Source organism: Protopterus annectens, chromosome 9.part0 (genome assembly GCF_019279795.1).
Source record: "Protopterus annectens isolate FY-2018-M chromosome 9.part0, PAN1.0, whole genome shotgun sequence".
Classification (NCBI taxonomy): domain Eukaryota; kingdom Metazoa; phylum Chordata; order Ceratodontiformes; family Protopteridae; genus Protopterus; species Protopterus annectens.
Window position 1 is genome coordinate 967,145,751 of NC_056743.1, and position 27,235 is coordinate 967,172,985.

Here is a 27,235-nt window from a genome sequence, read left to right on the forward strand (position 1 = left end):
TGCCACCAGAAACCGTTGGGAAGCTATTGCCCAATGCCACACGCGCATGGCCTCTCTGCATAGTGGGTAAGATCGGGTTTCCCCCTTGCTTGTTGAGATACCACACTACTGACATGTTGTCTGAGTGTATCGCAATAGTCCCTAGAGGAAGAACTTCTTGAAGTGCCTGCAACGCAAGAAGCACTGCTCATCTCCAGGACGTTTGTGTGTAAATGTATCTCGTGCTCCTGCCACGTGCCTTGGACCGTCCTGCCGAGATAATGCCCCCCCCCACCTGGGAGGCGTCTGTGGTCACCGTGGCAACAGGGACGGGTGGAACAAAGGGCTTTCCCCCGTTCAAGTTGTTGGTGCACAGCCAACAACGGAGGTCCTGCTTGCATCTGTCATTAAGATTGGAAGGGAAAGCGGAAATCTTTAGAGAGACCACTGGACAAAGAGGAGCCATTGAAGTCGTCTCATGTGTAATCTCGCTACAGGAACCAACATGAGAGTCACCGCCATGGTCCCTAGGAGTTGTAGAATCAGTCTTGCTTCGCATGTCTCAGGGGGATCAGCGTGAGAATTTGTTGTTGCAACCCTGTGATCCTTTCTTGTGGTAAGAATGCTCGCATTTGAATGGTGTCCAATTCTGCTCCTATAAAGGTGACACTCTGTAAGGGCAATAAGGCAGACTTTTTTCCAGTTTATTGTGATGCCTAATTGGTGACAGACTGATGGTAGCGTCCCTGGTCTGAATTAGTTGATGCCTGGTGGGGGGGCTGTGAGGAGCCAGTCATCCAGGTACGGAAACACCTGGAATCCTTGACGTCTCAAGTGAGCCATCACCACTGCCATACACTTGGTGAACACCCTGGGGGCTGTGGTGAGACCAAAGGGCAGGGTTCGAAACTGGAAGTGACTGGCTCCCAGCCGGAAGTGTAGGTGACACCTGGATGCCCTGTCCATTTTGACATGGTAGTAGGCATCCTTGAGGTCGATGGAGCACATCCATCCTTCCTCTCCCAACAATGGGAGAATCGATTGTAGAGTGACCATATGGAATTTAGACTTGTGTACGTAATTGTCGAGTTGACTGAGATCTAGTATGGGTCTCAGGTCCCCTGTTCTTTTCGGCACCAAAAAGAATCTTAAGTCCCTAACCCGATTTGGTCTGAGGGGACTGGTTGGATGGCTCCTTTTTCTAGCAGCCGAGATATCTTTGAGGCTGCTTGATCCCTTTGACTGGGTGGAACGTCCAGGATTTTTCTTATTGGAAGGGGTACTGAAGAGAATGGAATGAGGTAACCTCCGGAAAATATCCTCAACACCCATCAGACCTGGGTGATGTTTTCCCAGGCTTCCGGATACAAGGAAATTCGACCCCCGACTGGCTCCGGATAAGCACAGTCGGGCACACCCTCAGGAATGAGAGTATGGGGAGTCGCGGTCTCCAGAATTGCGGGGGCCCCCTCTGCCTCTGGGGGCGACATCTCCCTGAATAACTCCCCCCTCCCCTGCCTCTGGAGGGGGGTTCACCTTGTGCGGCAGGAAAAAAAACCTTTGTGATTTCTTGAACCACATCTTTCCCCCCGCTGAGCCTTGGGATAAGGCCTAGACGGAAGGGAAAAACAGACCCCTACGGCAGACAGGGTCTTTCCCTCTTGCTCGCACCTGGTGAGGGTGTCTTTCACTTTGGTCCCAAACAAGGAGGAACCATCAAAAGGGGCATCAGTCAAGGAAGACTTGAAGGCCTCAGCAAAGTGACACAGGCGCAGCCAGTCTTGCCTTCTAAGGGCTACCCCGGAGCTGGCCGCCCTACTCGCTCCCACAGCCGCATAGGAAATGAGTCACATGGACGAGTTTGCGATGGAGTTGAGGGTAGAAACCTGTGCGTTCTGTCTGAGCCACCGCCTCAGGTATGTTACCCACAAGAGTATCTCCCAGTTCTTTAAGGAGATCTCTCTCTCGAGCTGAGTGGAGACAAGTAATTCAGCGACCGTAAAGTGAAGGTGGCTGAAGACAGGGTACGCTTCCCATACTGGTCCACAGTCCTAGACTCCTTGTTAGGAGGATGGACCGATGAGGAAGACTCTGCAACTTCCTTCTGGGTGGCTGCCGCCGCCACCACCATGGCATCTACAGGGACTCCCCTTTGATAGAAACTTTTCCCTGAGGGGAAGGAGAGAAATTTGTTGGGATGCCTGGGTACGGGCTCCACTGAATCAGGGTTTTCCCCACACCCTTCGACAAATAAGGTCAAGAAGTTCATCGAAGGGTGGAGAACACCCAGGAGGCAGAGGGTTGAGCACCAAAAGCCTTAAGGAATACCGACTCCTCTTCGGAAGGGGTTTTGGAAGGCCAGACTCCTCTGTTTCAGTATCTCCAGGATATCCGAGAAGGAAACATCTTCAGAGGAAGACTTGGGGGAATCCTTCTGATTCCTCAAGGTCAGCAATGGAAGTGAGAGTCCGAGGACCGACCTCCAAGGCCACGACTGGGATCCCCTGAGCCGACGCACCGAGTGGGAGACTCGGAACCAGAAGATGTCCCTAAGTATCCCCCTCGGGCCCGACAGAGGAGACCGGAGTCTCGAACCCTGTGGACGGAACAGACCTGGTCGGAGCAGAGGTCGGCACCGATAAACCCAAGGAAGGTATCGGAGCTGGTGCAAGAACATCACTTGGAGAGGAACATACCGGCTCCGACAACAAAGATGTGCTCGGAGGAGGACTCATCAAAACAGCCATAGGAACTGGCTCCGGAGGCGACTGGGTTGGAGCCAAAAACAATTTAGCCAACACTGGCGACTGCAGGAGCCTCTGCACTACCCTATCCACATCCAAATCAGAAAGCCTGGAGGATTTGGAGGAGATGGATGGAGATTGGGATCTCTTATCTGGTGAACCATGCCTCACACTAAGCGACCGGCTCCGAATGGTTCGAGAATGATTGGAGCGGACGCCGATTCACTAAACACAGATACCTCCCATGGCCCCAGAGGACAGTGGAGCCAAGGAATCAGAGTCCAATATAGCAATCTTCTCCGGAGGCTCCGAAGATGCAAATGGAGCCGGAGACCTTTTCTTGGACTTGGAGGCTTTAGATTTCGACAGAGCTGGAAGCCGAATCTATAGCTTCCTCAAGACGGTTTAAGCAGTCCCTTTAAATTCAATTTGTTCTTTCTCTCTTGGAGCACCCTAGGACTGAAGGCATGGCAAAAGCTACACGACTCCTGCAAATGGATGGCTCCAAGGCAGTAGAGAGAGTGTCCATCTGTGATGGACATTTTATATCCGCATTTTGAACATTTTTTAAAGCCAGGCGGCTTATGTTCCTTCTGATCCTTAGACATTATCTGCTACTCTAGAGAACAGTTAAACTCCAAAACGGGCGGGAAAGCCCACAATGTTCACTAGCAAACAGTACTACACAGACTGAACGAAGCCCTAAACAAACAATTAGCAACAAAATGAGACCACAGAAAGAACCTCTAACTAAAATGGTTCTTCAAGCAATACAAAGAACAAATGCATGAAAAACTCACTAAGGGAGGGACTAGGTCCTCTAACTAAAACGTGCCTAGCCCATGGGAACAGTTAGGGATACCACAAAAACACCAAGGAACACACAATCACAGCAACAGCAGCAAGATATAGCTATTAAAATAGCTTTAGAGTATAAAGCAACCAATTTCTCAAGAGAAATAAGTGAAAAAAAAAAGAGGTACTTCGCCACAGCCAAGCAAGACCACATCCGAGCTCTACAAGCAGCAAACGAGATCTGGGGATACGAAGTAGTGTACCATGGGATACCCTCTTAGCCCAGCCAGAGACTTTTGAGCTACTAAAATAGGCAGAGTCGGAGCGGATATTCGGCTCCGAACCCACGGGTAAGAATGTAGGCGAAATATGACTACATAACATCTGAGGTCTTCTCAAAAGGAAGGAAGGGTTCTCAAGAAAAAAAGCTATTACAGGAGTAAGACTTACTGACCATGACCATTTCTGTCACAGGGATCTCTGCTCTCTCAGATCTGACAATATCTAAAGAGTCACAGAAATAGGAAGAAGGCCTCTTCCAGCTCACTCCAACGGCCAGTTTTTAGAACACCACCACCCATGTACAGTGCAGTTGGGGAAAAAGACAACTCAACATGGTGTATAAAGCTATCCGAGCAGATGGCAGGGAGGCACGTGTTACAGCTAGCAACAGAAAGTAAAATTCTAATGCATGGCCTAGTTCTGACATTGAAATGTCACAGTGCAATCTGTCACACCGTCAGACATTTCCACCACATGCTGAAGAGAACAAAGATCAGCACTGTGATGAGGACAGCCAAGGGGCCTGCAAAGGATGTAAAAGGGTAGGAGCCATCTCAGAGGGTATAAGCAGTCAAATCTCTCATAAGGGAGCCCATTCTTCCAGACACTGATTTCAGACCCAGAAACCTGTCCCAGGGGATCTGAAGGCTCAATCCTCAGAAACACATGGAGTATCAGCTTGCCTCGGTGAACAAGGAAGAAAGACAGTCAAACTACATCTCACTCCACAGTGTGGGTCCTCCCTGTGGAAGAGGAATTCTACAAAATTATTTGGAACCAATTATGTATGCAAACACAACGAAGGACAATGACCTCTCAACTAAAGAGAAATGATCTCCGGATAAGGGGACAACTGAAGTAGTGGATCTTTGAGTCAGACTTTGGTTTTCACCTTTCCATCTTTTGTCTGGTATCATGCAGCAAATCCTCTGAACCTTTGTTGGTCCATCTCTGCTGACAATGACCTCAGTCTTCCCTGGAACATGAGCAGGTTGCAGGATTGAAGGTTTGCCATGTGAGAAAGTCACATAAGACAATCTGCCGTGAACTGAGAAAGCCACATAAGACATCACCTGCTTCCACAGAAAAAAAAAGAAAAGCAGCTACTATAATGTGAATATAGTAAGAGGAAAACTACATGGGGATGTAGAGGTTTATGCTGTAATAGTAGTGAAAGCACCAACTTTCCAATGATACATATTAGAAAGAAACTTAAAATGTTTGATGCACTAGAAAGAATTGACAATAAAAGGGACAAGCATGCATATACCCCTTAATCCACATTCTGGATGCCATGTGCAGGCCAAAGGAGATGTGCCTCAAGCAAGAGATTTCAAAGTTTAAGGAACAAGAAAAGCTACAAAGCAGGCATAAAATGGACTTGCCAAATTGTTCCACCCAGTACAGAGGGCCTGGAAAAATAAGATTTGTGACTTACCATGTTCTAGTACTTCATCTCGGCTGTCTCTGTTTAAAGAAAATAGGAAAAAAAAAAAAATCAACAGATTTATAAAAAAACATTTTTCATATATATTAAGTGTACTACTACAGATTCATTCATTCTAGTGTTTTAACGTCTATACTTTTTTCCCCCTACAGAAAAGCTGTCAACACCAAATAGCACTGAAAGCCACTTCATTTCATGAAATTTAATTACTGAGAACATTTAAACTACCGCTGCTGCTGTCCAACTTAAACACTCATTCATTAATTTTCTTACACCTTCTTTATCCTATACAATGTCATGGCTGATTAGAAGCTTATCCTGACAACAGCAGAAGCAACATTAAAGCAAACTGATCCTGGACATGAAACCAAGATGCCATCAAACAAGGCGCACGCACCCACACCAACCCACGTGTGCACGCATGTGCGCGCACCCACCCACACCCACCCGCATGCACCCACATACACGCACCCACACACCCAAAGGAAAATTTACAGAACTGTCAATTCATTTATCCACATGTCCCAATGCACACTGACAAGAGGGAAAACATTCAAACTCATCACAGAAAGCACCTCAACCAGAAAAAGGAGTTGACAAACAGACATGACACAGCAGTGCTAAAAGTTTCATCATTGCACTGCTTAATATACACATTACTTCTCCGATTCTTGCTAGGACATATTCATAGTGACTCGCCTCTCAGCAGCTAAGGATAAGCCAATGAAATACAAATCTTTTTCTTTCGGCTGTTCCCATTAGGGGTCGCCACAGCGATCATCTGTTTCCATTTCTTTCTGTCCTCTGCATCTTGCTCTGTCACACCAACCACCTGCATGTCTTCTCTCACCACATCCATAAACCTTATCTTAGGCCGCCTTCTTTTCCTCTTACCTGGCAATTTCATCTTTAGCATCCTTTTCCCAATATACTCTGCATCCCTCCTCAGCACGTCCAAACCAACGCAATCTCGCCTCTCTGGCTTAGTCTCCAAACCATCCAACCTGGGCTGACCCTCTAATGTACATATTCCTAATCCTGTCTACCCTCGTCACACCCAGTGCAAATCTTAACATCTTTAACTCTGAGACATTTAGCTCCGACTCCTGCCTTTTTGTCAATGCCACTGTCTCCAACCCATATAACATAGATGGTCTCACTACCCTCTTGTAGACCTTCCCTTTCACTCTTACTGGTACTAGTCTGTCACAAATCGCTCCTGACACTCTTCTTCACCCACTCCACCCTGCCTGTTCTCTCCTTCACCTCTCTTCCACACTCGCCATTACTCTGAACTGTTGATCCCAAGTATTTAAACTCATCCACCTTCACCAACTCTACGCCCTGCATCCTCACCATTCCTCTATCCCCCCTTTCATTCACACACACATTCTGTCTTAGTCCTGCTGGCCTTCATTCCTCTCCTCTCTAGAGCACATCTCCACCTCTCCAGGGTCTCTTCAACCTGTTCCCTAGTCTCACTACATATCACAATATCATCTGCAAACATCATAGTCCACAGGTCTCCTGTCTGATCTTGTCTGTCAACCTGTCCATCACCTCTGCAAATAAGAAAGGGCTCAGAGCTGATCCCTGATGTAATCCCACCTCTACCTCAAACGCATCTGTCACTCCCCACTGCAGATCTCACCGCTGTCACACTACCCTTGTACATATCCTGTACCACTCTTACACACTTCTCTACCACTCGCGACTTCCTCATACAATACCACAACTCCTCTCTAGGCACCCTGTCATATGCTTTCTCCAAGTCCACAAACGAATACAAGTATATTTTTATTTTACTTATGCAGCAGACGGGGACTTCATTATGAGAACGTCAAAAGGTTTACTGCACTTCTAAATGGAGGCTGTAAAAATAATAAAACCTGCACGCCTCAATTTTAGACAACTTTTGAAACTTTCTTCTAGTTGCAGCAATGGCTACATACTGCCCCCATGTGGTGGCACCAGAAGGTAATAGTAGTGTCCCACTCCCTCAAGACAAAACATCCATATCCTGCCAAGACTTGAGAAAGCACTAAAACAGAAATGAACTTTGCAAAGCCTGCCCCCTTGCCACGAACAATGATATGGGCAGAAAACATGAACAGAGTACAAACGCAATGTGCCTCATGTAAAATGCACTCAGTAGTCACAACTGACAAGTGAAGAAATCAATGCAATCATAACCCACCAACAAGGTTTGTGATTGGACTCCTTTCTTCTCCTACATTAATTTCAGAGTATGGCTGCTAGCATTCCAAAAAGTTAGTGTAAAAGGTGCCTCACATATGTTATATACACAAATCTTGATTATTGAGAAGTGTAACAGCAATAAGTATCGGCTTTGGACCTACTTCAGTTTGCAGTCATCTATAAGGTCTTCTGCATCTGAAAAATTGAGAACTTGGTCACCCTTAGGAAGTGGTTGCACTGCAATATGAAAGACAAGAAAAAAAATCATCTCTAAGAATGTTCTGTATGCCTCTGTAATACATCACACCTATGAACACAGCTGGCTCTATTCCCAAAACTCAAAATAGTAAGACAAAGCACTGTCACCTTCATTTTTTAGTTTCAACTTTTCTGTTCTCTGCACCTTCTTAATTCTTCAAATGCTTGACGTGATGACATTCATGTTATAAGATGCAAAACCAGTATCTGAATGGTGATTTTAGTCATTTTTATACATGAACTTGACACTTTCCATTTTCCTAAGCAAGTATACACAGAAGGGTGTGCAGATAAAAGTGCTAGGAAAAAGTACAGTTGTGTACACTTACCATAAATGTAGATATTAAAGTGTATTCACTGTTGCAGTCATCACACTTGGGTTATCTGTCTGCAGGTAGCCCTCAGTCAGCCCGAATACCACAGACTTAGTATTTTTGCGTCGGTTGCTGTCACGCCAGGACTGACGTCAGGTCATCAGGGGTATAAAAACAGGCAGCTGACACCATTACATCAGTTTTTCTTGCCCCAAATGTCAGGAGCCCCCAAACAGGTAGCTATGTTATGGTGGAAAAAACACCAACAGTAAAAAGTAAATACCAATAACCCTGTAAGGGGTGAGTAATAGAGATAGAGAAGTAGACAGAGAGAGACAAAGGGGCTGGAGGGTGGGAAACCAGGACTGCACCAGTGAATACACTTGAACATCTCCATTTATGGTAAGTGTACACAACTGTACTATGTTCTTTGTGTTTCACTGTTGCAGACATCACACTTGGGTTGATTCCCAAAGCTGAAGAATGGGTGGAAACAGTCAAGAGTTGGGGCTGGCTAGTATGTCCTGCAGGACTGCTGTAGCAGAACCCACCCTGGATTTGGAAAAGATAGGCAGGTGGTAATGCTTGGTGAAAGTATGAACAGAACTCAAGGTAGCAGCTTCCAGAAGGTCTCTGGTAGGGACTCCCCTGAGGAATGCTGTAGAGGCTGAAGTTGCCCTAGTGGAATGTGTTCTGACCGTCTGAGGGGTTGGTTTTCCATGGTGTTTGTAACAGAAATGGATACAGTGTGCTATCCATTTGGGAATAGTTTGTTTAGATATGGCCTTGCCCTCTGCCCCTGATGCAAAGCTGACTAGTAACTGGTCAGATTTTCTGAAGGGCTTAATCCTGTCAAGGCAGAATCTGAGTTGTCTGTGGATGTCTAAAGAGTGGAGGATCCTTTCCCATTTATTTTGAAGATTAGGAAAGAAGGTTGGCAAATGGATAGATTGGTTGAGAGTTGCACTGGACACCACTTTAGGCATAAAAGTAGGGTTAGTTCTTAGGGATACCCTGTCAGCATGTAAAATAATGAAGTGTTCCACAGCCATAAGTGCTTGTAGCTCAGACACTCTTCTAGCTGAAGTGATGCCCAGAAGCAAGGCTGTTTTCCAAGATAGGAATTTTAACTCTGTTGATGCTGCTGGCTCAAAGGGGGGGGGGGTGAGCTTTTCCAGTACAAAGTTAAGGTCCCAAATGAGGGTGGGTGCTCTCCTTGGTGGCCTTAAATTGTTGGCCCCTCTCAGGGGGTCTATATTAGAAGACCAAATATTTAGGTGTTCAAACACCTAAACATCGATCTTCTAATTTCGAAAGCAAAAAATGGTGAATGGCCGATTTAACGCAAGGAAATATTTCCCTTGGCCGTTCACCGGAGTTTGCTATTTCTCTACTGTTTAGAGATCTCGGCGTTTGTATATTTAGTTGGGGGGTGGGGGCCAAAGCTTCCCCACTTAATTTAAATGCAAAGTAATTTTTTTGTGTTGTGGTCGAGGGACGCGTTTCCCTGGGGCATTCGACATTGTGTGGTTCGATATTATGAGATTGATGTTTAGGTGTTCTATCACCTAAACAGTCGGTCTTCTAATACAGACTGCTGTCAGGAACTGTTTGACGAGACGGTGAGAGGAGAGAGGTGGCTCAGTGTTGTAATGAGCCGAGATTGTCAGAGGCGTGTATCTTAATGGAAGAGAAGGAAAGGCCTCTGTGGAATAGATCTGCTAGGTAATCCAGGATTAGAGGTAAGAAGGGCAGAGCAGTGTCCGCTCCTTTAGATTGAATCCAGGAACAATACCTTTTCCACTTGGCGTAGGATTTCCTTGTACTGGGTCTTCTGGCTTCCAGAATGACGTCCAATACCAGTTTGCTTAGGCTGGTCACTGGGGGAGAATTCAAGGAATAAGCCAGGCTGCAAGGTACAGGGTTTGCAGCTGTGGATGCAGGGTCTGTCCTTCCTGCTGAGTGAGGAGGGTTGGGATCAGAGATAGATACCATGGTGGCACTGGAGATGGGCTTCACAGTAGTGGGTACCAGTGCTGGCATTTCCAGTCTGGGGCAATCAGGATTGCCCTTGGTCTGTCCTGTCTTATCTCGAGTAATATTCTTGAAAGAAGAGGCAGAGGGAGAAAGGCACAGATTGAGAGGTTTACTCACTGGAAGGATAGGGCATCCACTTTCCCTGCCCTGCTGTGAGGTGGCCTGGTGCAGATTTTGCTGATCTGGTGATTGTAGGGGGAGGCAAAGAGGTCCACCTCTTGTATCCCCCATTTCTGGGTTAGCAGGCTGAAAGTGCTGGGGTCCAATTGCCACTCGTGTGGGTCTAGGAGATTTCTGCTCAAGTCATCTGTCAGAGAGCTTTGTTTGCCTGGCAGGATTTGAGTTTGCAGATGAATATGCATGTCTAAGGCCGTGTTCCACAGTGTCATAGCTAGCCTGCAGAGTGGGTAAGAGTGGGTCCCTCCTGCTTGTTGATGCACCACACAACTGCGGTGTTCTGTTTTTATTAGCAGGGGTCCTGGAGAGAGTAGGGATCTGAAAGCTGTCAGAGCATACTGAACAGCTAGCATCTCTTTTTGGTTGATGTGCAGATGAATTTGATTTGGGCTCCAGTGGTCCTGAATGCACTTGTTCCGCCAGATGTGCCCCCCAGGCATAGTCTGATGAGTCTGTGGTTAGGGTCTGGGCGACATGGGGTTGTGTAAAGGGAAGCCCCTTGGTGTGGTTGCATGCTGCTGCCCACCAAAGAAACTCTGCCCTTAGACAAGGTATGATGGTTTCCAGGTCCTGAGAATGTTGGCACCAAAGACTTTTTAAGTACCACTGAAGTTTCCTCATATGCAGTCTGGCATATGGAATTAGTAGAATGCAAGATGCCATGAACCCTAGAGTCTGCAGGATTTTCCCTGCGGATAGCTGGGTTCTGGTGGCCATTTGAGTGAAGTAGCTTTTTGACTGGGGACTAGTTTTGATTTCTTATCGTTGATAGTGTACCCCAGGGAGGTTAGAAGGTTCTTTACAAATGTCAGGTGCTGCATTAGCTTTTCCTGACTGCCTGAATCAGGCAATCGTCCAAGTAAGGGTATACTTGGATCTTTCTCTGTCTGCAATAGGCAATGGCTAGAGCCAGGCATTTTGTGAAGACTCTTAGAGCAGTGGATAAGCCTAAGGGAAGTGCAAAAAACTGATAATGCATAGATCCTGCCCTGAAACGTAGATATTTCCTGCATGATTCCCTGATAGGGATGTGCAGATAGGCTTCTTTTAGGTCTGGGGTGGCTAACCAGGCCTCTTTGGGCAGCATAGGAAGAAGCTGCTGAAGAGTGAGCATTTTGAATTTTGGTACCACCCGGAAGGTGTTTAGAAATGGAAAGGTCTAGGATTGGACGCCAACTGCCCTCTTTTCTGGGTACCAGGAAAAGTCTGGAATAAACCCCTTGACCTATCTGTTCTGCAGGAACAGGCTGAATTGCCCTTATGGACAGCAGGGACTGAACTTGATTTTGTGCCTCTGCCCACTGGTTTGGAGGAATGTCTGGGAACCCTTTCGAGGTTGGCAGTGTGTGGAAGTAAAATTTGCACCCCTGGGATACAATGTTGAGGATCCATCGATCATTGGTGATGGAGGTCAAAGTTTTTTTGCATGGTGGGCAAGTTTTCCTCCTAGGGGCATGAGCAATTGGGCAGAGGTGAGGAGTGGAGTTGAGAAGTCATTGGGAATTTTTTCCTTAAGGGGCTGGCTTAGCACTCCCTGTTTTAGAAATGGAGGTACTCAACTGCTTAGATCTCTGCATACCCTGAACCTGTAATCTGGGGTGGGAGGGTCTGTTTCCCCTGGGTCTAGTTTGAGATGGCCTTGAGGGGGTCGGAAAGCACCAATGTTTCAAGGGGCAATGCCTACGGAATCTTGGAGGCTGCACCTGCAAAAAAATCTTTGACTGTTTGCACAGACTTGGCTTTTTCTTTCATCTTTTTTAGAACCTTTTCTGCTTTGGTGCCAAACAAATTGTCCTTATTCAAAGGAGCATCTAGTAATTTTGATTTGACATGGTCTGGCAAGGTCTGAGAGCCGCAGTGGTACGGCGGTAGCGTTGTTACCTCACAGCAAGAGATTCTCCCGTTCGATTCTCGGCTTGGGAGTGCCTTCTGTGTGGAGTCTGCATGTCATCCCCGCGGTTGGGTAGTGTTCGAAAGACATGTGCGTAAATGGGCATGCCTTCGTTGAAGGTTGGGCGTCGAGCTAGCACCTCGGCATTTCGTAAAAATCTACTGCCAATCATTAGCGGACCGGAGTTCCGCTGTGGCGACCCCTTATCGGGAAAAGACAAAAGACAAACATGGTCTGGCAAGGTCTGCTCCTTAGAATGAGCAAAAGAAGAAACCACTGATAAATCCACAAAATAGCTGACTGCACAAGGAATGGCTCAGTACCCGGAGTGTTGTTTAGCAGCTTTATTGATGGCTCTCTCCACAAAAAAATGCTGTAGTAAATAACAGAACACAATACACATACGGTTGAGCGCTTTCATCTGCTAAGCAGATTTCATCAGAACACAGAAACTCCCAAATAGAGTTCTTAAATATCCCATTTGGCGCTAAAATAAATTGATTAATACATTAATTGAATGAGTGATAGAATAAACTCAGTTTAAACATCCTTCTAGATTTGTAACATGTGTAAAAAAGTAGACATTCAATGCAGTAAAAACAGTAAAAACAATTTGCTGAAGTAGCTTATTGGAAAAATAAAAATGATAAAGATAAAATAATGAAATTAATGACTAATAAAATGTGCTACTGTTACTATCTCATTATGAGTATAAGAATGAGATGCACTATTAAATAGTGAAAATTGTGAATATTTAGAATATTGTAAATATTATAAATATTATACATAATATAACTAAATAATATAAATATAAATAGTCATATACAATAGCTTGTAAAAATAGATAGTAAAAATAGATATGTATCAATATGAATGGAATGAATGAAAGAACGAATATGCATGATATTGTGTGTATACATAAAAGCACATAATATTGTATATATGAATAAAAGCACAAGGATGTTATACACATAATTGAATATATGCACAAAAATGAATGTGCTGAATGATATGCTAAAAATGTACTGATGAGTATACCAAAAAATACTCAAAAATGCAGTAATGCCTCAAAGGATGGCACGAAACCACCAACCAAACCAAACAAAACATTCAGTGCATGGATAAATGTACATTGAATAATAACTACATTAACTGTACCTACATCAACAACAACCCGACAATGTGTGTGTTGTTGTGCATTCAAAAGTAAGAATGCAAATGGGAAAAAGAGTGTCCTATTATACAAATATCCCATAATAAATCGCACCATAAAAATGTATACAAGTGTATACATGTAAAAGTATGCTTGTATATCATCCTGATCTAAATAGCTAATCACAACTCAACAGTATCTTGTGAAATATAAGATCATAATCATAACAGTAGTAATAACTAAATAAAAAATTAATTAAAATAATAACTATTCTACATCAGAAAACAATCATGGGTAAATGCTAATAACAAATGATTAACTGAAACTGAGATTACAACATTACCTGTCAAATATAAGGAAGGGTTTAATACTTATGTGATCATTAAGGCCAGGTTTGGTGGTTGCATCACATATGATTTGCCATTTACTTTCCAGGAGGGATAAATAACATTTCCAATTTCCCCCTGCAGTTGTGGTATCAATATGATCTATAATGCTAAACAAAAAGGAGTGCTCGATTCCCCTATCTATAATGTGCCTGCTCAATGCGTTATTGGGGTCCTTCTTTTTTATTCTATATGTGTGTTCATAGATGCGAGTCTTAAATCTCCTTTCCGTTTTGCCTATATAGAATGCATCGCATCTCTCACAGGTGGCTACATAAACTATTCTGGACGTATTACAGTTTCCACCTTTGCTGTGCAAGATGTTATGCATAATGTTGTTTAGTTCCACTTCCTTACTGATGTTAATTAATCTGCACTGTTTGCAAGATCCACATCTTGTGGTGTGTCTTAGCATATTGGCCTCCTTGTGTTTCTCCTGTGGCTTTTCTAATAACCTTTTAATATTAAAAGAAGTTTTGTAAACAAACTTGGGGCCATTCCCCACGACGCTAGTAAGGTCATCTGATATATTAAAAAGGTTCCAGTGTTTTAAAAGTATCTCCTTAAGGGTGTTCACATATGGACTATATGTAAGGACGCAATAGCAGCCTTCTCGAACTTTCTTCTTTTCTAGTGAAATGAAAGGTTGACCTAATAAGGGTGGGTATTTATTCCCCCATTCCTTCATAATATAAGTTTGTATTGGTTTTAATAAAGTATTAGGATAACCCCTATTAGAAAACATTTCTGATATCGTATTGAGTTCTCTCTCCATAATCTCCCTGGTCGAGCTCATCCGTGCAGCTCGAATGCACTGACCTTTAAAAATATTTTTGAAATTTTTGAATATATGTGGAGGATGACAACTGTTATAATACAAATAATCATTGGAGAATGTTTTTTTCCTGTAAATTTGGGATTGAAATCCACTCTCTGTGTTGGAAATGTATGTATCCAAATATGCTATACCCTGAGACTCCACATTATAAGTAAATTTTAAAAATTGAGTTGTGTTATTTAAATATTCAATAAATTCTGGTATCAAACTGGCAGGTCCTTTCCATAAGACAAATAGATCGTCCAAATATCTGCTGTAGTAAGAAACATATTTGTAATACATACTTGGGAATACAAACAAGGATTCCCATTCAAGCATTACTACATTAGCGAAAATCGGGGCACATGAGGCCCCCATGGCAACTCCTCTACTTTGTCTATATATTTCTCCTTGAAATTTCAAATAGTTGTGTTCCAGGACCAATCTCATCATGTCCACCAACAGATTGATTTTCTCATAACTCAACCCTGAAAATCTCTTTAGACCATCAAAGAAGAGATCGAGGCCCTTCTCCTTCGGAATGCAGGAGAAAAGGTCGGTGACATCGATGGTAATGAAGATTTGGCCTGGATGCCAAATCAGGGGAGTGAGCCTACTCAAAAAGCTCCAAGAATCCTTAACAAGATGATCGGCATTGTGGTGAACCTGCTTAGTCCAAGAATCAATGATCACTCCGATGTTATATGTTTTGGACTTAGACCCAGAGATGATGGGTCTAAAGGGGGGTCGGTTTACATTCTTGTGTATCTTCGGAATACCTATGATAGTAGCCATCCTAGGAAATTCATTCCTCATGAACTCATAAGTATCGTTCGTGATCCTGTTATCAAGTAAAAAAGCTTCGATGGCTAGGTCAATGTGTTGATAGCCTATATTGACCTGATTAATGGACACTTCTTCATAGTTTCCAGATTCATGTAGAATGTTCAAAATTTCCTGTTGGTAGTCGACAGTACTGAAAACCACAATACCTCCTCCTTTGTCCGGTTTCATGATCCTTACGTCTTGATTACCAATAACACTATTCAAACACTCTCTTTCTGCCACCGTAAGGTTGTCCAATAAATGATCAGATGATTGTGGTTCGTACTTCCTGATGTTTTTCGAGTACCAATATATATCATTCGCTACCATCTTTTCATATTGAGCAACCATAGGATTGTATCCTGGAACATAAGTGCTCTTCCTTTTGAGTGTGGATAGATGACATTCTTCATGCTGTTCCGTAGAAGCTTCTTGATTGTTGTCATTAAAGTGAAAGGCAAGATTCATTCTCCTTGTAAGAAGTTTGAGCTCCTTTATAGTGTCGAAGACGTTGAACTTGGGGATGGGAATGAATTTCATCCCCTTGCAGAATAAGGTACAAAAATCTTCTGTAATAACAAAATCGGTGTAGTTGTATACCTGCAGGCCTTTATAGGTGTGTGTGGCAACACGAGGACCTTGGATGGTGTTGGCACCGGAGGAAGGGAGATGTAATTCCAGAGATAGAAATTGAGGCGAAGGAACACTAGAATCTGTCCTGCCTAGTCCCTCGTGGGAACCAGAAATTAGTATCTTGTTCTGTATTTTTTCGGAGCAGGGTGAAATCTTCCCCCCTGAAAATTTTGTTCCCCCTCAACCCTCCATGTGTCATTTCTTTCTCTTCTGTGTGCCTCCTGTCTTGTACTAAATCGACTACCATAGCTCTTGTTGTGAGGCCAAACATACGCCCTCTGCTGTTTATAAGCCGTTATATCTCTCTCAATTTTGCCTTTCTTTCTACTGACTATAGTATTCACTTTATATTCAACAGCACTAAATTGTTTATGGTATGAGTCACTCCATACATTAAATTGTTCATCACTCAAAATTTCTTCGTTAAGCTTATCTATTTCATTTGAAAGATGTGCCAGTTTATCTTCATTACAAGTTATTAACTTTTCTATATATAATGTACCAAACTGGTCAAATAGTTTGTTAAAATCATGCACCACATTTTCTGTATATTCCAACCCTAACGGTAGTTTAAAGAATCTTAACCCCTTTGGGATGATGCCCAACTCTATACACTGTATTAGGTAAGAGTTGTCTATTTTAATACTTTTGGCTTGTAAAAGCCTTTTCCCTAAAGCATATATTTTTTGCTTAACACTACCCTCATCTATTCTTGTCGGGGTTTTAATACAATCAGCACAATTGTCATACTTTGTAAATACAACATCCTCATGAATATAGTTATTAACATTATAATGTTTAAAATTTTTATCATACACAACATTGCCACTTTTCTTTTTCTGAACATATTGCGAGGTTCTAGGTGTCGAACCTGTTTTCCTATGATTGTATGAAACAGTACCTTTGTGTGACCCAACACGCTGGGCCACAGACGAATATGTTTTCAGCACTTCCTTTCTTTTAGGTTTAGCTCCCAGTCTTTGGGACTCTTCATCCAGATGGAACAGGCTGAAGTCGAAAGTGCATTCAGCGTCCAAGGAAATGTTCAAATGGTTATCCACCACGCTAGTGTCTCTCAGATTTAGTCTCGTTGCCCGTTTGTTGACATCACCTTCCCCTTCCGTATCTGAACATCTGGTAAGGTGGGGTTGGGCATTTGGAATGTCAATGGAGCTATTAAAATGTCCGTCAGTGTGTGCGCTACCATTTCGCCTCTCTCGATCGTTCATCTCTGTACTATTGTCAATCCAAGTGCCAATGGGTACATTTTTGCTTGTTTTACAGGCATTGTGAGCGATATCCTTATCCAGGTTAGTGAGAAACGAGAATTTGCTAACCATCGCTAACAGTTTACGGACGTCGGCCTGTAAAGACGTCACCTCCGCCCTTAAAGAGGCAAGCTCTTCTTTTTCAGCAGGAACCGGCAATCCCTCGAACACTTCAGCCATCGGAAAAGGCAACTAAGAATGAGCAAAAGAAGAAACCACTGATAAATCCACAAAATAGCTGACTGCACAAGGAATGGCTCAGTACCCGGAGTGTTGTTTAGCAGCTTTATTGATGGCTCTCTCCACAAAAAAATGCTGTAGTAAATAACAGAACACAATACACATACGGTTGAGCGCTTTCATCTGCTAAGCAGATTTCATCAGAACACAGAAACTCCCAAATAGAGTTCTTAAATATCCCATTTGGCGCTAAAATAAATTGATTAATACATTAATTGAATGAGTGATAGAATACACTCAGTTTAAACATCCTTCTAGATTTGTAACATGTGTAAAAAAGTAGACATATTCAATGCAGTAAAAACAGTAAAAACAATTTGCTGAAGTAGCTTATTGGAAAAATAAAAATGATAAAGATAAAATAATGAAATTAATGACTAATAAAGTGTGCTAATGTTACTATCTCATTATGAGTATAAGAATGAGATGCACTATTAAATATTGTGAAAATTGTGAATATTTAGAATATTGTAAATATTGGAATAAACCCCTTGACCTATCTGTTCTGCAGGAACAGGCTGAATTGCCCTTATGGACAGCAGGGACTGAACTTGATTTTGTGCCTCTGCCCACTGGTTTGGAGGAATGTCTGGGAACCCTTTCGAGGTTGGCAGTGTGTGGAAGTAAAATTTGCACCCCTGGGATACAATGTTGAGGATCCATCGATCATTGGTGATGGAGGTCAAAGTTTTTTTGCATGGTGGGCAAGTTTTCCTCCTAGGGGCATGAGCAATTGGGCAGAGGTGAGGAGTGGAGTTGAGAAGTCATTGGGAATTTTTTCCTTAAGGGGCTGGCTTAGCACTCCCTGTTTTAGAAATGGAGGTACTCAACTGCTTAGATCTCTGCATACCCTGAACCTGTAATCTGGGGTGGGAGGGTCTGTTTCCCCTGGGTCTAGTTTGAGATGGCCTTGAGGGGTCGGAAAGCACCAATGTTTCAAGGGGCAATACCTACGGAATCTTGGAGGCTGCACCTGCAAAAAAATCTTTGACTGTTTGCACAGACTTGGCTTTTTCTTTCATCTTTTTTAGAACCTTTTCTGCTTTGGTGCCAAACAAATTGTCCTTATTCAAAGGAGCATCTAGTAATTTTGATTTGACATGGTCTGGCAAGGTCTGAGAGCCGCAGTGGTACGGCGGTAGCGTTGTTACCTCACAGCAAGAGATTCTCCCGTTCGATTCTCGGCTTGGGAGTGCCTTCTGTGTGGAGTCTGCATGTCATCCCCGCGGTTGGGTAGTGTTCGAAAGACATGTGCGTAAATGGGCATGCCTTCGTTGAAGGTTGGGCGTCGAGCTAGCACCTCGGCATTTCGTAAAAATCTACTGCCAATCATTAGCGGACCGGAGTTCCGCTGTGGCGACCCCTTATCGGGAAAAGACAAAAGACAAACATGGTCTGGCAAGGTCTGCTCCTTAAGCCAAGCATGCCTTCACAGTACAGAACCAGTGACTGCTGCCCTACAAGATGCTTCAAGGGCATCAAACCCACACTGCAAGGTATGCTTGCTGACTTGGCTTGCAGAATGCATAAGCTTCTGTAATTCTTTATTTTCTGCACAGTCTGTAAAGGTAGATAATTTTTGCTTAAGTTCCATAATATGCTGCTGGTACTTCAGCATGTGAAACTGGCAATCCAATGCCCTAATGGCTAGAGTTGCAGAGGTGTATACTTTTTTACCCCATCTGTATAAAGCTCAGGAATCCCTGTCCGAAGGGGTGGGATTCTTAGCTGTAGATGATTTTATACATTTAGACCCTTGGGAAATGACCTCTGGGTCAGCAGTAGGACTTTTGAAAATAAATTTGAGAGAGTCAGAGACTCTGTAGTACCTGTCTGGTTTCCTTGGAGCAGGGGGTAAAGTATCAGGAGTCAGAATGGATTCCATAAATACATCCACAACATCCAGAACAGGAGGGATAGCCAAGGGTCTATGTTGTGGCAATTCTAAAAATTCTTTAAGTCTCATTTTGGACTGAGGATAATCCTGGCACTCCCAGTGGAAAAACTCTCAAAGTATGAAGGGTTTCACAAAAAAAAAAAAAAAAAAAAAAAAAAAGAGGGGAAGCAGAGGGAATGGATTCTCTGCATCTGAATCCTCATAAGCAGATAAATGCATGTCTTCATATTCAGAAGTGTCAGTTGGACTCTTGGTCAGATAAAGCTGCTGGGGACAGGTTGCTTCTCTTAGCAGGGGAAGGCTTGCTTCTCCTAATCGTCATGATCAGATGGATCTGCCATTTTAAGCATTTGAGATTGTGGCAAGGAAGCAGGTGCTTGAGATTGGGTCGTCTGTTTTTTAGGCATAGCTCATACATTTGGCCTTAAACTCGGTAGTTTTAGACCAAACTGAAGACGCGAAAGAAGTCGGTTTGTGTTGAGTATCGGTAATGCGAAGAATTTCCGCAGAAGCCGGTGCCTGCACAGCGGCTCCGGACGCATCCAAGGTAGATACATCTGCAGGTTCCATAGTCAAAGAGTCGCGTGGCATTCCGGACTCCAAACTGGTCTCAGCAGCAGCCTGCGAATCCATCAAAGTGTGCATCAGGGGCTGCGAAAGCACCTCACTGAGTACCGGCAAACTGGCGACTAGCTTAACAGAAGTGTCAGCAGCAGCTTTGGACCTGTGTGGTCTGTTTCCGTCTTTATCCTTACATTTATTCAGAAGATCGGTAGTCTAATGGCTTACGGAAGCCATTTCAGAAATACGGAGATAGAGAGCAAAAGTATTTAACAATAAGGGCCCGATGACGAATAGTTCGGGCGTTGTACAAAGCAAGACAGACAGATGTAATGGCGTCGGCTGCCTGTTTTTATACCCCTGATGACCTGACATCAGTCCTGGAGCGACAGCAACCGGATGCAGAAATACTAAGTCTCTAGTATTCAGGCCAACAGAGCTATCTGCAGGCAGATAACTCAAGTGTGATGACTGCAACAGTGAAACACGAAGAACATCGGATCCTCATCTGTCCTCCTATAAGCCAAGCCCTTACACAGGAGCTTATATGTCAACCTATAGGTTCATAGGTTGGTACTAGGCTATCAGCCCTAGGGCCTATACAAGCCTAGCCATAACAATTCCCTGGCTATTTCTTCCCACATTATTTACTTTCCTGGACCCCTGTCTAGCAGGGCGACTGACGTGATCCCTGGGGTGAATTTCCTCCCATCCAATCGTCAAGGTTCCTCTTGAAGAGGTCCAAAGAGGCACTCTGCTTTACACGTATGGGCAATCTATTCCAGAGTCTGGGGAGTCTCTGGGTCAGGAACCTATCACTCCAGCATGTTTTGTTTATTGTGATGACAAGGTTTAGATCCCTGGAGCGTGTAGCTCTGAGGGATTGGGATTTCTTTAAGTGTAGCATGTCCAACAGCTCTGGGTTTGATATGGCCTTGTATGTTAAGCAGAGATCACCTCAGAGTAGACGATATGCGACAGAGTATAGCTGGAGTTTTTTAAGGCGGTCAGCGTAGGGCATCTGCTTTAGGCCTGTGATTCTTTTAGTGAGGTATTTCTGAGGCCTTTCCAGTTGTTGCAGATGTCTTGAGAGGTACATACCAAATGAGGCGTTGTATTCTATAATGGGTCTAATGAGGGATGAGTACAGTGGGACAATGACCTCTCCTTTTTTCTGGATGAAAAGCCCTTCGTGATGAGGTGTGCCACATAGAAGGATTTCCTGACTGTTGTGGTGATGTGGTTATTAAAGGTGAGACCACTGTCCACCTGTGTCCCTAAGTCTCTTATCACACTTTGTGTGTTTAGTGTACTGCCACCTATATGGTAATTCATGGATACATGTTTTTTCCCAAAGGGGATAACAATACATTTCTTGGCATTGAGCTTGAGCCCATGGCTCTGGCACCAAGCATCTGTTTCTGTAAGGCCCTTTTGTAGAGTATCCACATCATTTGGGGATTCAATAATGGCTCCCAGTTTGCAGTCATCTGCAAACTTTGTTAGCCAGAGTCCCTTAGTGTTGACCTGTACTTCAGAGAAGTAGATGCCAAACAAGAGCGGCCCCAGGACTGAACCCTGAGGTACTCCACTTGTCACTTGTCTGGAGCTGGATTTGGAGTCTGCTACTTTTACAGTGTGGGTTCTTTCACTAAGTCATTTAGCAACCCATTGGGTGACACAGGGATTAATGCCCAACTTAGTAAGTTTATCTATGATTCCAGAGTGGGGGATGGTGTCAAAGGCCTTGGTAAGGTCTAGATAGGCTGTGTGGACCACCTTACCCTTGTCCATGGCTCTGGAGACTGACTCAAAGAAGTCAATCAGGTTCAGGAGACAAGATCGGCCCTTCACAAACCCAAACTGGGTGGGGTCCAGTGTTTGAAGGTTGCCAATGGCTTTGTTTATAAGTTCCATGATAATATGCTCCATGGCCTTGCAGATAAGGCTTATCAGACTGATGGGACGGTAGTTTCCGGGATCCAAGGTGGATCCCCCCTTGTGGATTGGGATAACTGCAGCTCTGCGCCACTCAGTGGGCATGAAACCTGAGTTGAGGCTATGATTAAACATGACACTTAGGTGAGGTGCCAGTTCATATTGTAGTTCATGTAGTACACAGCCCGGGATGTCATCTGGTCCCATGGATGCTGTATTCTTGGCTTTAGAGAGTGCGTTTTGTACCTGTGTGGCCGTTATTACTGGAATTTGGCAATCTTCCGGTATTGCGATGGGCCATTTAGGTGGTGAGAGGGGTGTGAAGTTGGCACTGAATCGATCTGCCAGGATATTGGCAATATCCTTCGGATCAGTATATTTAATGCCATTCTGTTTTAGCTCAGAGCAGATCTGAGCATTGCCATTTAGATTCTTGACATAGTTATAGAATGCTTTGTGGTTGTCTTTGGAATCTTTGGCAATTTTATTTTCGTAACTAGCTTTGGAGGATTTTATGAGGCATCTCAGTTTCTTACTGAGGCTAGTAAGGGAGTTTTTTGCATCCTGGGATTTTCCTCTTTTCTGCAAAATTTTCTTCCTTTTGTTGTAAAGTTTGTTTATGGCAGGGGACCACCAGATTAGCTTCCTTTTTTTTGGTTGAGAGCATTTTGGTTCTATTTGGGATGGCACGATTCATGCATGAGTGGATGTGCTCGTACAGTGCCTTAGTGTAGGATTCAGAAGTTGAACTTTCAGTTCCCGTCTGCATGGGTGTCATGAAGTTTGTCACTTCTGACTTGAGTAGCATGAAGTTGGCTTTGGAGAAGTTTTTTATGGTGGTTTCTTTATTGGGGGGTGGGGTTGGGATGTGGATGTTAAGGGTGATTAGCTTATGGTCATACCTGACTAACGAGGGGGTGACCATAGGTATGGAGCATTGATTGCCCATGTTGGTAATGACCAGGTCTAGGATATTGGAGCCCCTGGTGGGACTATGGATTATCATTCAATCAGACTTCTACAGCAGCAAGTACAAATGTCCCATTCTGCTTGTTAGTTGTTGCTGAAGTACCTACCAAGGGGAGAAAACACTGATAGAAGAAAGGAGCCACTTTTGAGATTTTAAGTATTTTCTTCGGATTTTTTGTTAAGAAATACTGCTTTGCCGCCTACCTTTTGGCGTTTTCCGGCTTGCTAAAGTTTATATCTGTATTAGAAACATTATTTAGAACACATATACAGCCTGTTTACTGCATTTCCTGTGTTGCACTTAATTTAAAATATTTTTCTCTTAAAACTGCATTTTACCCAACTTTGGCCTAGCACTCAAGTGTGGGGTCATTTATTGCACTGTTGTGAATATTTTGCTACTTGTGTATCTCTGCTACCTTTAAACTAAAACAATAAAAGAAAAAAAAAACAAAAAACTTGTTTTTTTCCCCACTTTCTGAAATTTAAGAAAGTTCAGTTACAGATTTGCTGTTCTGAACTGTTTGTAAGTTTCTAGAAGGCCAGTGCTTGCTTGGGTTAAAGGGAAGTCTCTGTGTTCACTAGTGGCAGTGGTTTAACACTGAACAGCCTGCCTTGTCCCTGTAGGAGTGGTTACTGCCTAAAAGCTGTAGTTTTATTGGCCATTTTGGGTCAATTCTAAACTCCTTGCTCTCTCTCTCAAAACCCTGCAACCCTCTTTTTGCGCGGTCTTGCGCAGAGCAGTGTTGGGCAGCGCCTCAAACAGGTTTAAACTATTCCTGGCTCCACAAAGTCTGCTCTCACTTTTTCCCTTAGAACTGCTTTAAATCTCGAATTAAGCACTCTATTCTCATTCTAAAGCCCTGCACTTGCTCGTATAAGTAATATCATAGGTAAACACAAACTAAAGCACTACATCCTCTTATACTCCTAAGCACTTGCTCCCTATTGGTTCTTTCCGATCAGGCAATAAGTAGTTCCCTATATTATTCAAGCATGTCCAAAGGTCAGTTTTGAGTTTACTCTCCAGTCCAGCTGGTGAATCTGGGAATCTTGAGGCAATGTTACAACTGCCTTATGTATACAGACCACCCTCTCCTCCTCCCAAGCTCAAATATATAAGAGAGATGCAACTATATAGCCAAACTGGAGGCTAAGCTCTCCCAACCCAGTACTGGCACAGCCTGTCAGGAGAAGGTAACTACATACACCACAAATAGTCTCACAGACCAATCGCATCAGCAAACCAAACACAAATGCACAAAAACATACTCGGAGGCTCTAAATAAAAATCTGCCTAAGCAGCAGAGACCTGCAAAGCAGACATCCAAGCAACACCTACCACAAAACAATATCCACGTAGCACATAGCTCACAAAGTCAGTGTGTGCCACACAGTCACAGCCCTTAAGGCTAAACACACCTAATACACTTGTAATAGGTGACTATTGTCAGACACACTGACTTCCCACTCACCAGGCTGAACAAGGAGAAGGTTACTGTAAGCTGCCTGTCGGGTGCCAAGCACTCAGGTCACTCGTACAAGTATGACTCCGTCATTGTCCATGCTGGTGTGAATGACCAGAGACGTACCTCACTGGACTACATGAAAAAAGACGTACAGGAGCTCTTTGATCATGTAGCCCAGGCTGGTATGACCCTGACCTTGAGTAGCATCTTACCCTCACCAAGAATGATGCCACAGTATAAAGACAAAATGATCAATTTTAACAATTGGCTACAGTATTGGTGTCACTCAAAGGGGATCCAGTGTCTGTCAGCCTGGGATGACATGCTCGACAAGCCACGTTGCTTCACTAGGGACGGCTTGCACCTGTCACCCCTGGGTTTTTGAATACTGGCAAAGGCTCTTGCCTCCCCCATACTGCCTTTTTTAGGCAAGCCTCAAAAGACAAACCCACCCCCATAGACAACACAAAGAAAAAAAAAACTAAGGGTAATGCTGCTCAACGCCAGAAGTCTAAACCTCAACATGCACGCACTCAAGACTCTCCTCAGTATGGAGAATATCGATATCTGTGCAGTAACAGAAACCTGGTTCAAAGCTCCCGAGACCACCCCAGCACTAAAAGGCTATACTTCTTACCATGCTTTCCGGCCCCAAAACTCGGACTGAACCACAAAAGGAGGGGAAGTATCCATATTTATCAAAGATACCCACACCTCCAGGTTAGTGGCACTGCACGAAGCATCGGAGACCACCCATGTGCAACTAACAGTGGGCAAAACTGCCTTTCAGTTTGTAGCCTGCTACAGACCACCCACCCAAACACAGAAACCTCACTCGGCTTTCCTGAGAACACTGGAGAATATGAAGGTCTCTCCAAACACTATTATATTGGGTGACCTCAACTACCCAAACATCGATTGGGAAAACTATTCAAGCCCAAACACCCTCGCCCAACGGTTCCTAGAATTTATAAACTCAAATGCTATGGAACTGGTCACCACTCCCACAAGAGGGGAAAACATATTGGATCTGGTCATCACCAACATGGGGTCTCTATGTTCCACACCAGAGGTATACCCCTCATTGGTCAGATCAGACCCTAAACAAATCTCACTGAACATCCATATTCCGTTCCCACCCCTAGCCAAAGAAACCACGGTGAAGAAAGTACAGTTTTGTACCTACCATAAATGTAGATGTTAGAGTGTTCACCCTACTGCAGTCATCACACTTTGGGGTTATCCTGCCATCAGGCGGTCCCCGCAGTCGGCCCGAATTTCAAAGTCTTGGTCCGGCGTCGGTTGCTGTCACTTCTTCCCTGACGTCAGTGCGCCAGGGGTATACAAGAGGCATCCAATGCCATTTTCTTCATTTTTTCTTGCCCCAGATGTCAGGTGCCCCCCCCAATAGGAGGTCACTACATAGTATCAAAAATTAAAAGTGAAGCACAAACAAAGCATACTTCCAGCTATAATCAAATACACCACATAGGTTGTATCAGATAAAAAGGTATAGAAAGGTTTCAGATAGATTAGAGGGGATGGAGGGAGAGTAACCTGGACTGCAGCAGGGTGAACACTCTAACATCTACATTTATGGTAGGTACAAAACTGTACTATGTTCATCGTGTTACCCTGCTGCAGTCATCACACATGGGTAGAATCCCAAAGCTAAGGATGGGAGGTGGAATCAAACAGGGTTAGAAGGGGCTAGTAGGCCCTGCAAAACTGAAGTGGCGAAGCCAGCTCTAGTCTTAGAGTATAGTGGTAAGTGATGGTGTTTGGTGAAGGTGTGTACTGAACTTCAAGTTGCAGCTTCCAGAATATCCTTGGTTGGCATCCCCCTGAGGAAGGCTGTAGATGTAGCTGCTGCCCTGGTGGAGTGGGGCCTTATGCTAGCAGGAACTGGTTTTCCATGATGGGTGTAGCAAAAACATATGCAATGTCCTATCCATTTGGAAATGGTCTGTTTTGAGATGGCCTTTCCTTGTGATGCTGTAGCATAGGATACAGAGAGCTGGCCAGATTTTCTGAAAACCTTAGTTTTATCCAAGTAGTAATGTAGTTGTCTGTGAATGTCCAAGGAGTGCAGGAGTCTTTCACCTTTGTTCTGTTGATTTGGGAAAAAAGTGGGTAAATGGATGGTTTGATTTAGAGCCACACTGGTAACCACCTTTGGCATAAAGGTGGGGTTAGTTCGTAGAGAGACTGTCTTGATGAAAAATGAGGAAAGGCTCCACTGACATTAGTGCCTGTAGCTCTGAAACTCTTCTGGCTGAAGTAATTGCTAGTAGCAGGGCAGTTTTCCATAATATAAACTTTAAATCAGCTGAGAAAGCTGGCTCAAAAGGTGGAAGCGTAAGCATTTCCAGAACAAAATTGAGGTCCCAAGTTGGCGTTGGTGCTCTCCTGGGAGCCCTTATGTTTTTGGCCCCTCTGAGGTACTGCCTTAGGAGTGGATGTGAAAATAAAAGAGGATCCGTGTTGTAGTGAGCTGAAATAGCTGAGGAGTGGATTTTAACAGATGAAAAGGAAAGTCCTTTGTGTAACATCTCAGTCAAATATTGTAGAATCTGAGGTATGTCCAGCTCAAGGGGATTTTGACCTTTAGCTTGGTTCCAGGCGCAAAATCTTTTCCATTTGTCTGAGTAGGCTTTCCTGGTGCTGGGCCTCCTGGCCTCCAGAATGACATCCATAACAGCTTGTGAAAGAGGAGCTGGCTGGTTGTTTAAGTGATTTGCCATGCAGCCAGATTTAAGGTCTTGAGCTGGCTGTGTAGAATCTGTCTTGCTGTGTGAGCAGATGAGGAATTTGTGGTAAAATCCATGGTGGGCCGTGGGCCAAGTACTTAGTAGTGGGTACCAGTGCTGGCGTGGCCAGTCTGGGGCAATGAGTATCATTTGCGGTCTCTCCATTCAGACTTTCAGCAGCACCTTTGTTAGAAGGGGCAGTGGAG

At 44.0% G+C, this 27,235-nt stretch overlaps 1 protein-coding gene across 1 annotated transcript in view; it reads right to left on the reverse strand.

Annotated features, from left to right (window-relative positions):
- Window positions 1-27,235, reverse strand: part of MCRS1 (microspherule protein 1) — a 1,081,536-nt gene that overhangs the window by 733,341 nt on the left and 320,960 nt on the right. Inside the window, exons 12-13 of the mRNA XM_044083711.1 lie at window positions 7,608-7,683; window positions 5,239-5,267 (exon numbers count right to left, since the gene is read on the reverse strand). Coding sequence (XP_043939646.1) covers window positions 5,239-5,267; window positions 7,608-7,683 — 105 coding nt within the window. The remainder of the gene's footprint in view (window positions 1-5,238; window positions 5,268-7,607; window positions 7,684-27,235) is intronic.